This window comes from Emys orbicularis, chromosome 17, assembly GCF_028017835.1.
Source record: "Emys orbicularis isolate rEmyOrb1 chromosome 17, rEmyOrb1.hap1, whole genome shotgun sequence".
Taxonomy (NCBI): domain Eukaryota; kingdom Metazoa; phylum Chordata; order Testudines; family Emydidae; genus Emys; species Emys orbicularis.
Genome location: NC_088699.1, coordinates 19,198,469 through 19,213,232, shown reverse-complemented (window position 1 = coordinate 19,213,232; position 14,764 = coordinate 19,198,469). Strand labels below are relative to the sequence as shown.

The window sequence follows — 14,764 nt, the reverse complement described above, 5'->3', positions numbered from 1 at the left end:
CAGAAAGAGCTGTAACTAGTGTGAGCTCAGTTTCTAAACATGTGGACACCGAAGTGGGTCTTTTAATGACCATGACTGGTCAGGACTTTGTCTCTCACTTAAAAGACAGTACTTCCAGCAGTGACAGTGTCTCCTAACACCATGCATTGGTGCAGTACAGATACTGGGTGAGATTTTATGCTGCACTTGTAAGAGGCACATCACCAAACTTGTAGCCCAGAGGGAGAGGGCTAAGGCAGCCTTAAACCACCTTTGCACCCTCCCAATCCTGCAACGATCCAATGGGTAGAGCAGCTTCTAGAATACTTTAGACAGCGCTGAAAGGTGTTACGACAGCCTCTCCGGGCTCCCTTATGGGCCACAATGCTACTCCTATGTACGGTGGCCCTGCATCCCTAATGCAACCCTCCCAATCCCAGCTCTGCCCTCTCCCCATCCCCTAGATCAGTGCTTGCAAGCAGGTCTATGGAAGGCAGCCTTATGGCTATCTTCCATAATACTTGTGCTGGGGTTTTCAGAGTCCCTTTATTCTGCTCCAGCCCTTTTATCTGGCATAAAGAAGCTAGAACAGGAGCAAGGATCTCACCCTCAAAGGGGAAGAACCATCTACTGAATCACTAGAACTACTTCCTGAGACCGTGTTCATTTACTACCAGTCACTCATCCAAGTATTAGCCAGGCCTAATCCTGCCTAATTTATTAGATGTTGAACATTTTAAAAAGTCATTCGCCTTCTCTGTTTAGATAAAGCGTTAGCATATTAAAAAATATGTTTTCAGTTCATCAGTCAGGACCTTGTTGTTGAGTAAGAATCAAATATTTAATTTCAAAACTATTCTTCTCTTTTTCTCTCGCTTTACAATGAAGTCTGGAAGGGAATAAAATGAGATTGTGACCTGAAGTCTGGGGGCATTAATTCCACATTTTGCCGTCTCTTCCCAGAAGCATAAAGAATGAACAAGTAAAAGGGTGGTTGGACCACGAACAACTGTGGTTTTGCCTCCTTTTTTCCTGGTATTGTTGATGGTGCCATGCCAGCCTCTGATTGTTTCCTTCATAGGACTGAGAAGAAGGGACTTGTAATGAATATGCATATTTATCGCCACTGTCAAATTATCACTAGTGACAGCAAAAACCTAAGCCATTTCATTTTATTACTCTAATATGATTTCATGTGCTTTGTTTTATAAAAGGATTATTATTTTGATGCATGTGATTTCTAACAGAAGTTAGGCACCGATTAGAGTTGGCACACTGTAGACAAATATTGTACAAGTTTCTCACAGGTTTGCCAATGCTGATCACTCCTGATCTTCTATATACTACGCTTTGAAGCCTTAGCATAACTCTGTACTGCACCTGCTCTTTATACAGAATTTTGCCAAATGATTGAAGATCAACCCAATTAGAAGTATTTAGAATGTATTAACTTTTTCAAACATATTTTAGTGTCCCATTTCAGAATCTTTGTAACTTGCTCACTTGGGACCCGATTCACCCTCACTCCCACCTCTTCACTCTTTTTTTAAAGGTACATACGACTGACATTACTTTATAAGCACAAAGGGCAGTATGCTTATGTTCTAATTAAGCAAGTTCCGTGGCTCTCTGACCATTTTGGTAAGTAAATTGGTATATACACTCTCCTGTTTATCTGAGAGATCATGAACCTTGCATCTCTTGTTTAATATTATACACCTCTACCCCGATATAACACGAATTTGGATATAACGCGGTAAAGCAGCGCTCCGGGGGGGCGGGGCTGCGCGCTCCGGCAGATCAAAGCAAGTTCGATATAACACGATTTCACCTATAACGCAGTAAGATTTTTTGGCTCCCGAGGACAGCGTTATATCGGGGTATAGGTGTACATTGTACTTGGGAAGAAAAAAAACCCCAAACAAAACAAATTCCTACTTCCCAACATTTATCACCTCTGGTGTAAGTGAAGGATTACTTTTCTGTGTCCTTTTCTGAAAAGCACTAAATGAAGGTAATAGCCTGAAACCTCCACTTCATCTGACAAACTGTCTTCTAACACCTTTAGTAGCTGATGAAGTCTTTATCAGATTAAAAAAAACAGCATGGGTCTCTTTTTCCCCTTCCCTCCTTCTTTGTCCTGTTCCCTTGTTCCCATAAATTCATCCCATCCTTCCTTTTCTCTTACCTCACCTCTGACCTCATAAGATTTAAACAAAAACATTTTTTAAATGAACCTTTAAGTTGTATCCTTTTCTCCCTCCCCACAAGCCCCGTGTGCCTAACTTTCTAGATTGTAAACTTTTGGGGGCAGAACTTCCTACATGTTTGTACAGAGCATAGCACATTCTGCAGGCTACCATGATATAAACAAATAAAGCATCTGAAATGGTGACCTACATGAAAGAAGTTCTCTCTAGCCAATTATAAATTCTCCAGACTCCAACATAGCTGAAATTCTTAGCATACTATATTACAGTGCTGGAACTCTGTCAAAGTAAGTTAGCTTACTTTTATCTTTAATACCCTTGACAGAGTTGTTAATATATAAAAACAAATAATAAGCAAATGAGAATCATGGTATTAAGAGCTCTTTTAGAAAAAAGTAGATTTTCTTTTCTGGGCATGGAAATAATTCTCTTTTGTTTATTATTGATTACTTATTACTGGTTACTTGATTAATTTTATACCATCTATTGCCAGTACTTGCATAGTGTAACTTACAGAAGAAAGCATTATGCCAGATAGCATTCGCAGGATTGAATCATAATCATGTATGAACAAAATACTTATGTAATTCTTTGTGTGGAAGGCCCTCCCTCAACTGATCCGTAAGTCCATCTTCTCCTTCAAATTTCTCCTCAAGGCCTACTCCCACTGTGGCACATATAAAAGAAGTCAGCTAATTTATGATGGCTAGATGTAAGGGTTGATAGCTGGCCCCTTAGCAATCTGCAACTGTAATATTTCACGCAAATATATGTAAGAAATTTGCATGTATTTTATTATCCTCTCCCTCCATCCTTTTTATTCCTCTTGTCTTTTTTAGACTGTAAACTCTTCAGGGCAGGGACCATGTCATCAGCACACTGGAATCCTAATCACAGAGCAGGTTTGTGAGTGCATTAGTAGTTCAAATATTAAATGCTACTCAAATGTATTTTAGTCTCTAGTTTTGTGAGCTCAAATGTTGGCATAATGCATTGACATTAGCAGGAAGAAAACCTCCCTAATATCTTCTGTTTTCTGAGGGCGAGAAAAAAAAAAGAATGAATGAAAAAACCTCATTTTTCAAAATAAGTTCCACCATTGGCACAATTCTGACAATTCACACGATAGGGATCTAACAGAGGTCTTTCCATTCACCACCCAATCTCATTTAAAGGTGAACACCAAGCAGGCTCTTCCTTCCATGAGCAGGGGTGCTGGAACTAGGGGTGTGGCAGTACCCCCTGGCTTGAAGTGGCTTCCATCATATACAGGCTTAACAGTTTTATTCAATGGCTTTCAGCACCCCCGCTATAAAACTTGTTCCAACGCCACTGTCCATGAGGCAGGATTTCTGGAGATTTAACGGAGGGGGGAAACCATGTAGTTATTACCAGCCCCATTGTGTTCTAACCTAGCCAGCTTAAATTTTCCTGTGATGGTGAGAATCGGGGGGGGAAGAGAATCTGACTGGCATACAAAATACAATGTGTATATGTAACAAGTGGGCAATGAAGGACCGTGGAGTGTGAAAGAGTGCATGCATAACGTTGCTTGGGCTAATGAAGGAAAGGAAGACGAGAAGAAGTCTTTCACTCACAACTAGTTACTATAGAAACCTCTCTCAAAAGTGAGGATCCCCAAACAGGAGAGTCATACATTTTTATGTTCCACATGAAATTTTCTATTTGACTCTATGCCTTTTGGATCTTGCACCTATGATAATGTATGTTTTATCAAAAATATCTTCTACTGTGCAGGAGGGGGAAGAAGCATGCTCTCTTCTTTCTATGTAACCAATCAGTGCTGAAAATGGACCATGAGAAATCAGGTTCACTTGTTTGACAAATTATGGCTTAGAGGACAACATAGCAGGCCACCATATGCCACGTGCACAGGACACTCAAGTATAGGCCTTCTTGGAGAAATCTATTACCTTTCTGAGCCGCAGGGCAAGCGCAGTAAACTGTGACTTATCTACAAAAGGGTGAGGACACAGAGTAGGAAACAAGTAAACGAATGAAACCTCACAGGCCATATTTGAACAACCTAACTGGATAAGCTACTGCCTAGGGGGAATGGTGGGCCCCCTTAGTTGGGCAGAATGAATATGGATGAGTCCATGATATATGTTATCTATATATATTGTACTGCACCCAGCACAAAGGGGCCCTTGGCTCTATGCACTTCTGTAATACAAATGATAATAATTTTAATTATAATGCTCTGTCTGGGGAATTAAGTGATGAATACTTAATCATTAAATAAAAAAATTCTCAATATTTTATTTACAGCTTAACTGTTAAAAATTTGCAATGAATATATGACTGTCTAACTTGTCACTTGTCCATGACCATGCAGACAATGATGGAGCCGGAAAGAAAACCCAGGACTCTGACTCCCAGCCATCTTATCTGAACATGACAGCAAAAAGAAAAAAAAAAAGTCTTCTCCAACCAATCTAATGTACCTATTGAGCGTGTACAAATATACGCTCTCTCAAATTGTAAGTAGAAAAAAAACCTTGAAATTTAGGCTGCCCCAGGAATAAAGAAAACTTCCAATCTGATACTTATACATGACCAGCCTTTACTTAATAATTATGTACAGACTTAATTTTAATAAAATTGAAGCTTGACAGAGTTTAGTTTGTCAATATCCAAAATGCTTTTCCTATTCACAAACTATCTGGCAGCAGTGGTAGAGCCTGAGCTCTGGAAACAAACTGAAAGGTTTGTGTGTGCTTGGAGATGCGCAGAGTTGCTCTTTTCTCGGCACTTTAAACGGGGCTATGACATTGATTTATTCTGTTTGCATCATTATGATAAAGTTTCAGATAGTCTTTCTCAAAAGTATGAATTTATTTAATAAACCATTAACATTCAGAACAGCTTTCAGAATCATATGGTACTGTAACAATTAAATATAAAATGATTCTCACAATACTTAATACGTGAATTTAATCAACTGTTTTAAGAGGAGCCATCAATGTGCCTAAGTTACAGTTCTTTCAGTTAGAAACAATGCCATAGTACATCAATTTGAGAATAAAACCACTACTCAAATATAACTCAGCAAAGGCAAAAGAAGAAGAAGAAGAAATTCCCAATAGCATCTGGAACTAAAGAGACCATTTGCTTTTCAGAGTAGGATAATAATTTGCTTACCTGGAACATCAATTAATCTCTTATAGACATTCAAGAAGGCTGCCTCTGCTTCTTTGCTTCTTTTACCTAATGCATCAATCTAAAAAGGGTGAGGGAAAAGAAAGCCTTAGACTTGTTCAAACAAAACAAAGACACACACACACAGATCAATGGCACCATATACATAAATGAATAAATGTATCAACAATTTCAATTTAATTCAAATGTAAAATGGGAACATGAGTTCTCTATATACACATTGGGAAGTACTAGTGGGAATCAGCTATAGAAGATGATTTTTCTATATGTTTGTACTATATATACTAAAACACCTATTCTAGCAGAACAGTGAACATCCATATTTTATGCCCAATACCATCTATTTTAATTCTTAGGCACGCAGTATATAGATTAAAACATATTTGGGACACAGGTTTTCCATGAATAATTTATTTTGTTTGCCACTAACTGAAGCCTAACTATACTATAGCATCATACACAGGCGAGGCTGGTCTCATTCCACCTTTTTCGGCAACATGTGCATAGCTTTGTATTTCTATCAGGTCTCCTGGCAGGTCATGAGACATTTTTCTTGGAACACTGCTATACCAAAGACTAAGCAGTCATGGATCTCCCACATACAAAGGAGTTCTCCTGTAAAGGTTAGACACAAATTTCCATTTAAATTCTAAATATCCTTACTTTTGTGAGCTTAAATTACACCAGTAGGGGCAGATGCTGCCCATAGATACGTATGTGGAACTCCTCCTGAAGATAAGAGGAGCTGTGCATCCGGGTGTGAGGACAAAATTTACCCAATACTGTTTACTGTAGTTTTTCTCAGTGATTTCATTCCCAAAATAAATGGAAGATTAACAACTCCGAGAATGGACTAAACATTCCTTGGGTGAAGAATATGATTTATTTTTTTTAAGTTCCTAGTGCATTGGATTAGATAACAAAACATTTATAATTATTAAAGGTTGACAAAGCACCTTTTTTATACACCCCAGTGCAGAAGGAGACAATGAGGGAAACAGGAAAGTCTTTGGCAAAGTTTTCTAACAGTACACTGAGGTCTCAGTTAGCACTCAAAGGATGGATATTATAGTACCCATATTTTTACTAAAACACAAGGAAGGATCTGGATATGTAAGCCTCATTTCAACTAGAGAGAAACAATTGATAAGGGATAACATTATGAAACATTTGAAAGATGTGTACGTCAACATGAACTACAAAAAGGAAGGTCCTGTCTAAAAAACGTCCTTGAATTCTTTAACCACGTTACTGATTTGGTAGATAAGGCTGAAACAATGGACAGAGTTTACTGTATCCATGTTTCAGGAAAGTATCTGATACTCTACTACATGAGAGTTTGACTTGCAGAATTAGAAAGTATCCTACGAGCAACCTATTGAAATGGATTCTAAACTGGCTTTGGCACAGGAAACACAGGGTGCCAGTGAAAGGAAACAGCTCAGGGAGGAGAGAGATAAGGAGGGGGGTGCTACAGGGTCAGACTTGGTGCCACATCTGTTTACTTTATATGAAATGACTTTGTAAAGGGAAGGATTTTGAAAAAGCCTAGAACTATAGATGATTAACATAATGGAGGGAGTCAGACATTGTGCACAGAAACAGAGCATACAAATTCCAAATGACTTGTATAGATTAGTCTTATGGACTAATAACTGACTTGTAGAGATCATTATAAAGAAGTTAAGGCGACAAAACTAGGAGAGATGGACAATTGTAAAAACTACTGAACTGCACAATACGGTATATAAACCAAGACAACACTTGGGGGGAGGGGTCCAGGAGGAAAACAAGGACACTATAAGCATCTGCACAATGCTTGGCAGCAGTAACACAATCTTGGGATATTCAGAGAAAGGTTGTAGAGACAGAAGTTATTTTGACACAATACAAGGCTGCAAGTAGAACAATGAGCCAAATTCTGATCTCACTTGCACCCAGGAAAATATGGAGTAACTCAACAGACTTCAGTGGAGTTACATCTAATTAACACAGATGTAACATCGGAATCTAGACTACTTTGTGCAATTCCTGTTAACTTAGAAAATCAAGGGTATTGGTGAAATTGAAAGCAAGCAGCAGAGTGCAAAATGATTGCGGATTTGGGGAGCAGATATAAATTCTGAAGAAAGATTGGCTATGCTTGGCTTTTACAGTTTACCAAAAAAGGTTATGGAAAAAACAGTGGAATCTCACAGGGCATGAGACACACTGGAAAGCAAGGAATAGATGGTTGTGAATAAGTTGTTTATTAATTCAAACACAAGAAACCACAAATGGGATGATCATGAGGGAATGAGCACATAAGTATTTCAGAATATTTGGAAACTGGAATTTGGAACAAATTGCCAAAGCCTGAAAAGCATAAGATGGTATAAATCAATGCTTGAGAGAACTAAACAATGGTTTTGAAGTAGAGAGAATAGATAGGGGACCACTAACTAGCTTTTTGAGGTTCAGATGAAGAGGTATATCCTGGATATATAAATGAAAGCTCTGAAAGGACATATGTACCATATGTTGTACTTCTGGATCTCAATGTCCCTATACACAATTTTATCTCCATTTGCAACTTTTCTACATAGTACAGATCTAAATAATAACTATTAAACCCTATTAACATTAGAGAACTGATACTATACTTATGGGGGCGGGGGGAATCATTCACCCTTTCTATCAAAGCAACAGCATTCCAGTTGATTGAGACATCCTTTCTATGAAAACTTGAATGGATTTATTTTCATATCAAAAGTTTTTCTTTTCTAAAAAATGACACAAACCTATTTTCTGTTTAAACAATATAAAGTGTATAATTGAGGCACTAACACCTGGTTATAAACTGATTAATATTAAGTATAAAATAGAGTTCAAATGACATACACCTGGTGGATCAAAGATGGCAAACAGTTTTGTAATTGACAGTAATGCTCCTGACTCTTTGGAGTCCTAAATCCAGAACTGAGATTGCAAATAGTTAGACTAAGGCACCAGAATTTCCATTCACATTATTTCATTTTAGGACTGTTTGGGCAGTCTGACAAATTATCAATCTGTCTGATTTATAGATTGCGTTTACTGTGAGCACCTTAGCACATTTTATACCCAACACACAAACACAAAACTAGAATAAAGCATAACATTTGTTTTAACATGGATTAAAAAGTAAGTAGGGACACTGCTTCTGAATGTACAGAGGTAGGGAGTGTAAACTAGATAATACTTAGTCCTGCCATAAGTGCAGGGGATTGGACTAGATGACTTCTCGAGGTCCCATCCAATCCTATGATTCTACGTAATAGGGAAAGACAAAGCACCAAAACATATGGTAGTTTGAATTACACAAAGAAGCAGAGTACAAAAAAACAACAACAACCAGAGACACAGGAAAAACAAAACCCTGAAATAACATGGAAATAAATATACTTGTACAGTTCACAAAACACTTTTAAAATCAACGTGGTGTTGCCTCAGGAGTCAATGACGACCAGTTGGGACTGGAGTAAGTTAGAACAGTGTTAACTATGTCATAAAAACTCTGGCTGTGGAATTTTGTAAGCTCTAAAAAGTTTAGGGAGCCAAGTGTCAACTGAAAATTACACTAGCCAACTTCTGAGATCAGATCAGCTGTGAACCTTAACTTATCTAAACCAAGCACATTAAGTCTTTTCTGACTAGAAAGAAACAGCAGTGACCCCTGTACTCCCCACCCCCATAAGCATATGTTCACTTTTAAGTTTTGGCATACTATTTGTCTTGATAATACCACTGGAGCTATATTGAGATAACAGAAATAAGACACTACTAGTGTGTTAGCAATCCTCCCTCCTTAGCATACTGTTCATCTTTAAAATACCAATGGAGCTATATGGAGATAACAGAAATAAGAAACTAGAGTGTGAGCAATCCTCCTCCTGTCCACCTTATTTTCCAAGGTCAAGCTCTTTCATGAGTTGTTGAACAGAGCTCAAAGTTCAGCCCACAGACAGAAGAAATCATTTCCATAATTATCTGTCTACTAGACCAGAGAGACTCCTTAATCTATTCCCAATCCTCAGTCGCCAGTGTGACAGCTGAATTATTGGCATACCACCATACTAGCTTGGACAGCCTAATTTATATACGCTGGGTCAGATTCTGATCTCTGTTACACCTGGGTAATGCCAATGAAATCACTCGACTGACCTCTGGATTTACCCACATGTAACAAAGATCAGAAACTGGCCATGAGTTTAGTGAGCACTGTCCAAGTCTAGGAAGATTAAATACAAATTTACATTAGAACTATCTGAGTTACAGCAGACCCGTGTCTAGTTAAGTTCAAACAGAGATAGGTAAAACCCATCACTTTAATTTGTAATCTCTAACTCTTTATGCTTTGAGGAAGTTCAATACTAATTGAAAGTCTGAGACTGTACTGCTCCACAAATCCCCTAGATTCAGTGTTCTGATCTGAAAGGAGTGGACTGCACTGGAGAACAGGCTGTACTGAACTAAATACTCTCTCTTACAGTACAGTCACAGACCGAACATTGCACTGCTGTATTTTAGAATTTAAAGGTACAGCACAGAGATAAAGCTTTTAGTGGGGAAGTTGGGATTTCCAGCTGCCAGTGCATCTTTCACCGACACTTAACAAGAGCTGTAGTTGTGATGACATGATCAATGGGTAAAAACCTCTGGATGCAGAATGAGAAAGAGGCACATGGCAATGACAGCCATGGAGGAGCTAAAGGATCTGAGACTTTCAACATGGATCACAGTTAGATCACTACATATATATTTTTTTGCAATTCAATATTCCAAATATAGCTCATCAGGGAAGGGATCATATTGTCGTCTGTGCCTTGTATTTCAATGACCATGTCAGTGCTTTAATAATTATAGTAATGTTAGCAGCACATAAAATATGTCAGACATGCATAACCTGTGTGGAGATTTAATAGGGATTTTCTAGTCCTGATCCTTTTACATTTCACCACTGGATGTACATTTGTGATATTCATCCTCACAAACCCTCCAATACTCTCTAAGGAATAAATATCCTTTTATTATACTGTACCCAACCTGCAACTAATTTACCACCTTAAAATAAATGGCTCATATATCCAATTAACTTTTCAAAGACTAATTATAGAAATAAGTCAACTATTTGAGCTTTAAATTTAATAGATTCCTGACAAATATAGATTTTTCACGTGATTAAGGTTGCTTACAACTAAACAAAAGAAAATCCCTTTATTGGTCCCATTTTTCCTGTTGCAGAGGTCTCTATATACAGGATAACCTGGGATACAACCGACTGAGTTAAGGGGGTGCACGCATGGATGCATGCACACACACACACACACACACACACACACACACCCCTAGGAATTTCTTTACTCTTGTCATTTTGCATTACAAAATTAGCTCTTTTTAATGTAGTTTGAATTTAATTTCTTTGGTGTTTGGAAGTGCCATTAAGAATAGTAAAGGATTGTCACCTTGCTTTTCACTTTGTTAAACCATGCCATAATTCTTGGAGGAACCTCCTGGAAATCAAACAGTGGTGCTAGTAAGTATTATTAACACTAAGCAATGATACAATTCATTCTTTGGAGAAATTACAAAAGAGCCAGGCCTGTTTTTCATCTAAACCATTAGCATGTCGGTTTCAAAGGTGATACATCCTAATAGCTATGCAATACACAATGCATGCTAGAGACCACTTATTGTACAGGTACAGTATCTTTTCTAAGATTAAAAACTTGCCTTTTTTTAATGCTAACAGTGATATCTGAATCATGAAACAACGGGCTGAGAATTTTTTTTTTTTTAATTAGAAACTCACCAGGTGACAGAACACAAAGCAAAAAACTGTTTTGTTTGATTATTTGCATAAATTAAACACATTTAAAAGGATTTTAATGACGCGTTTAAGAAAAAGCTTGTGAATCTGCTTACAGCACATGGTATATTTTTTGCTGAGCAAAAGATCGATAGATAGAAAAAAAAACAAAAATGGGGCCTTATCGTGGAAACAATGGAAGCCTGTGAACACAGTTGCTCTAATGTAGTGCATAGGTATGCCACCTTCTAAGTAATACAGTCCTAGGGACATGTACACCAGTTACATTTACCAGCACATTACAGTTTGATCAAAAGCTATCTGGCATAAAGACAACAGGAGCAGTTTAAAGAGAAGATTAGATAAAACAGATTAGCCATTATCTTTGAAAACTCCTGGAAGATGGGAGAGATTCCAGAGGACTGGAAGAGGGCAAATATAATGCCAATCTATAAGAAGAGGCATAAGGACAACCCAGGGAATTACAGACCGGTCATCTTAACTTCAGTACCCAGAAAGATAATGGAGCAAATAATCAAGCAAGCAATCTGCAACCACATAGAAGATAATAAGATGATAAGTAACAGTCAGCATGGATTTGTCAAGAACAAATAGTGTCAAACCAATATAGTAGCTTTCTTTGACAGGGTAACAAGCCTTGTGGATAGGTGGGGGAGTAATAGATGTGGTATATCTTGACTTTAGGAAGGCTTTTGATACTGTCTTGCATGATCTTCTTATAAACAAACTAGCCTAGATGGAGCTACTATAAAGTGGGTGCAAAACTGGTTGGAAAACTGTTCCCAGAGAGTAGTATCTGTGGTTCACAGTCAAGCTGGAAGACCGTATCGAGTGGGGTCCCACAGGGATTGGTCCTGGGTCTGATTCTGTTCAATATCTTCATCTATTATTTAGATAACAGTATAGAGAGTACACTTATAAAGTTTGTGGACGATACCAAGTTGGGAGGGATTGCTAGTGCTTTGGAGGACAGGATTAAAATTCAAAATGATCTGGATAAACTGGAGAAAGTCCAAAGGACAGCAACAAAAATGATTAAAGGGCTAGAAAACATGACCTTTGAGGAAAGATTGTTTAGTCTGGAGAAGAGAAGACTGAGGGGGGACAGAGTAGCAGTTTTCAAGTACATAAAAGGTTTATACAAGGAGGAGGACAAAAAACATTCTTGTTAACCTCTAAGAACAAGACAAGCAGCAATGGGCTTAAACTGAAGCAAGGGAGGTTTAGGCTGGACATCAGGAAAAGCTTTCTAACTGTCAGGGTAGTTATGCATTGGACCAAATTGCCTAGGGACATTGAGTCATTTCCCTTATTGGAGGTTTTTAAGCTTACACAAACACCTGTCAGGAATGGTCTAAGTTATTGCGTAGTCCTGCCTTGAGTGCAGGGGACAGGACTAGATGACCTACTGACCCTTCCAGTCCTACACTTGTATTATAAATGGGACTCAGATCCTCCAAAGTTCCAGATCTTCTGTCCCTAAGGCAGACTAAGGCTATGTCTACACTACAGCTGGGATCGACGCTCTGAGATTGATCCACCAGTGGTCGATTTAGCGGGTCTAGTGAAAACCCACCAAATCGACAGCAGATTGCTCTCCTGTCGATCCCTGTACTCTACCCCCGACAAGAAGAGTAAAGTAAGTCAACGGGAGAGTTTCTCCCATTGAACCTCTGCGGTGTAGACCCCGCGGTAACTCGACTCCAGCTAAGTTATTCATGTAGCTGGAGTTGCATAGCGTAGGTGGACTTACCATGGTAGTGTAGATATAGCCTAAGTCTTCTAAGCATCTCCAGATACACTCTGTTCTTCCCGGCCAACAACCATGCCCTTCCTGGAGATGGGCTTACTCTCCCAGGGCCACAGGATTGACCCTTGTCTTCCTCTGTCTTCTGAAGTCCTTGATCCTCCTGCCCATCCCATCCCAGTAGGTATTTACAAATGAATGACAATGCTGTGCTTTTCACTGTTCATGCCACCTACTGCTCTGCCTTCAAGTTATTGTTGTGCTCAGGTCCCCTCTAACTGTGGCTGAACTTGGATCCCACGTACCCTGTGTTAATCTGCTTCCTGCCCCCTGCCTAGGGAATATGTGGAACACAAGCAAACTAAGTGGCAAGAATTAACAGCCTGTAGGATTTGATCCTCCACACCCGTAAGTAGCACAGAGCAAGAGTGGAGATTTGCACCTGTACATCCAGCTCAGCAGGGGCGGAGGCAGCAATCAGCAGAGCAATACACAGTGCAATCAGCCCAGTGACCCAGCGCCTGCGTCAATATGCCTTTTTGCATGGGTGTGGAAGACCCAAATGGCACGTGTTGGAAAGTGGAGTCTAGACATGGCTAGGGCAATGATGCCAAACCCTCATCCATGCAATGGAAGTTAGGGAGCAGAGTAGCCATTTTCTTGAATTTCTGTGCTGTGCAGCTCCATCCAACTTCCCAGTATGAAAAGTAGCACCATGCTAAGCTGAGTGGTTCTCTAACCTGTCCTTCAACCTCCCACGCCAGCCTCTAATCAGCAGTAACCCTTTAACTACACCTGTTTGAAATATGTATAGTTAAAGCAGTACAACCCTTAGTGTGGATGCAGTAGTCATAGTTACATAAAGATGCTTTTTCCCATAAATTTAGGGGGAAATACACCCCCACACACTGAAACAGTTAAACTTAAGAAGAGAAAGAAGCTTTACTATAGTGAAGGTTGAGAGTTGCTTACTGTTTAACAGACTATTCTTAAGTGCTCTAAAATCCACATGCTGACTCAGATTGTTTTTAAATTTGCTATGCCCAACAGGTGCAGAGTAGGGATAGAGGTCCAAATCTAGGGTCATATGAATAAGGGGTTCCTGAGATACAGCACTCTTTTTTAAAAAGTGTGTTAATAAAATCAACTTTTTCCCCCCCTAGCTTTTTTTGAGCACATCTGGGGCTTAAACTATGGCTCTAATCCTCCCAAACTGATCACAGTTGTTTGGGATTTATCTCAGCTAGTGCATGGCACCCACTGCACCTGTGGGCTGGTTATGTTGAAGAAATTATTCAGGGTTAGGTTAGGCACTCCAGAGGGGGGTTTCTGTAGCTTCAGCCAAAGGATACGTCTACACTGCAACTGGGACTGCATGTGTAGGCCTAATCTGAGCTAACTCACTAAAACTAGCAGTGTAGCCACAGTGACACAGGTGGCAGCGTGGGCTAGCTGTAGGAGTACGTACACAGGGTTCCAGGTGGGACTGTACTACTGCTCTTTAGTGCTAGTTTGAGCAAGCTAACTCAATCAAAAGGTAACTCAGGTATGCCTGCACATGCCACAATTACTCCTTCTGAGTGCTGCGGAAACATACCCAGAGACAACGAAATGCACATGTACAGCAAGACTAAAGGCTTTTAAAGTGCCAAACTGTTTCCAAGCAGTCTGCTGTCACAGGGCTTGTCTACACTTGAAATGCTGCAGAGCTACAGTTGCATCGCTGTAGTGCTTCAACGTAGACACTCAATACAGCAACAGGAGGTGTTCTTCCGTCGGCTTAGTTAATCCACCTCC

At 39.4% G+C, this 14,764-nt stretch overlaps 1 protein-coding gene across 1 annotated transcript in view; it reads right to left on the bottom strand.

Annotated features, from left to right (window-relative positions):
• Window positions 1-14,764, bottom strand: part of CUX1 (cut like homeobox 1) — a 321,902-nt gene that overhangs the window by 145,265 nt on the left and 161,873 nt on the right. Inside the window, exon 4 of the mRNA XM_065418515.1 lies at window positions 5,355-5,433. Coding sequence (XP_065274587.1) covers window positions 5,355-5,433 — 79 coding nt within the window. The remainder of the gene's footprint in view (window positions 1-5,354; window positions 5,434-14,764) is intronic.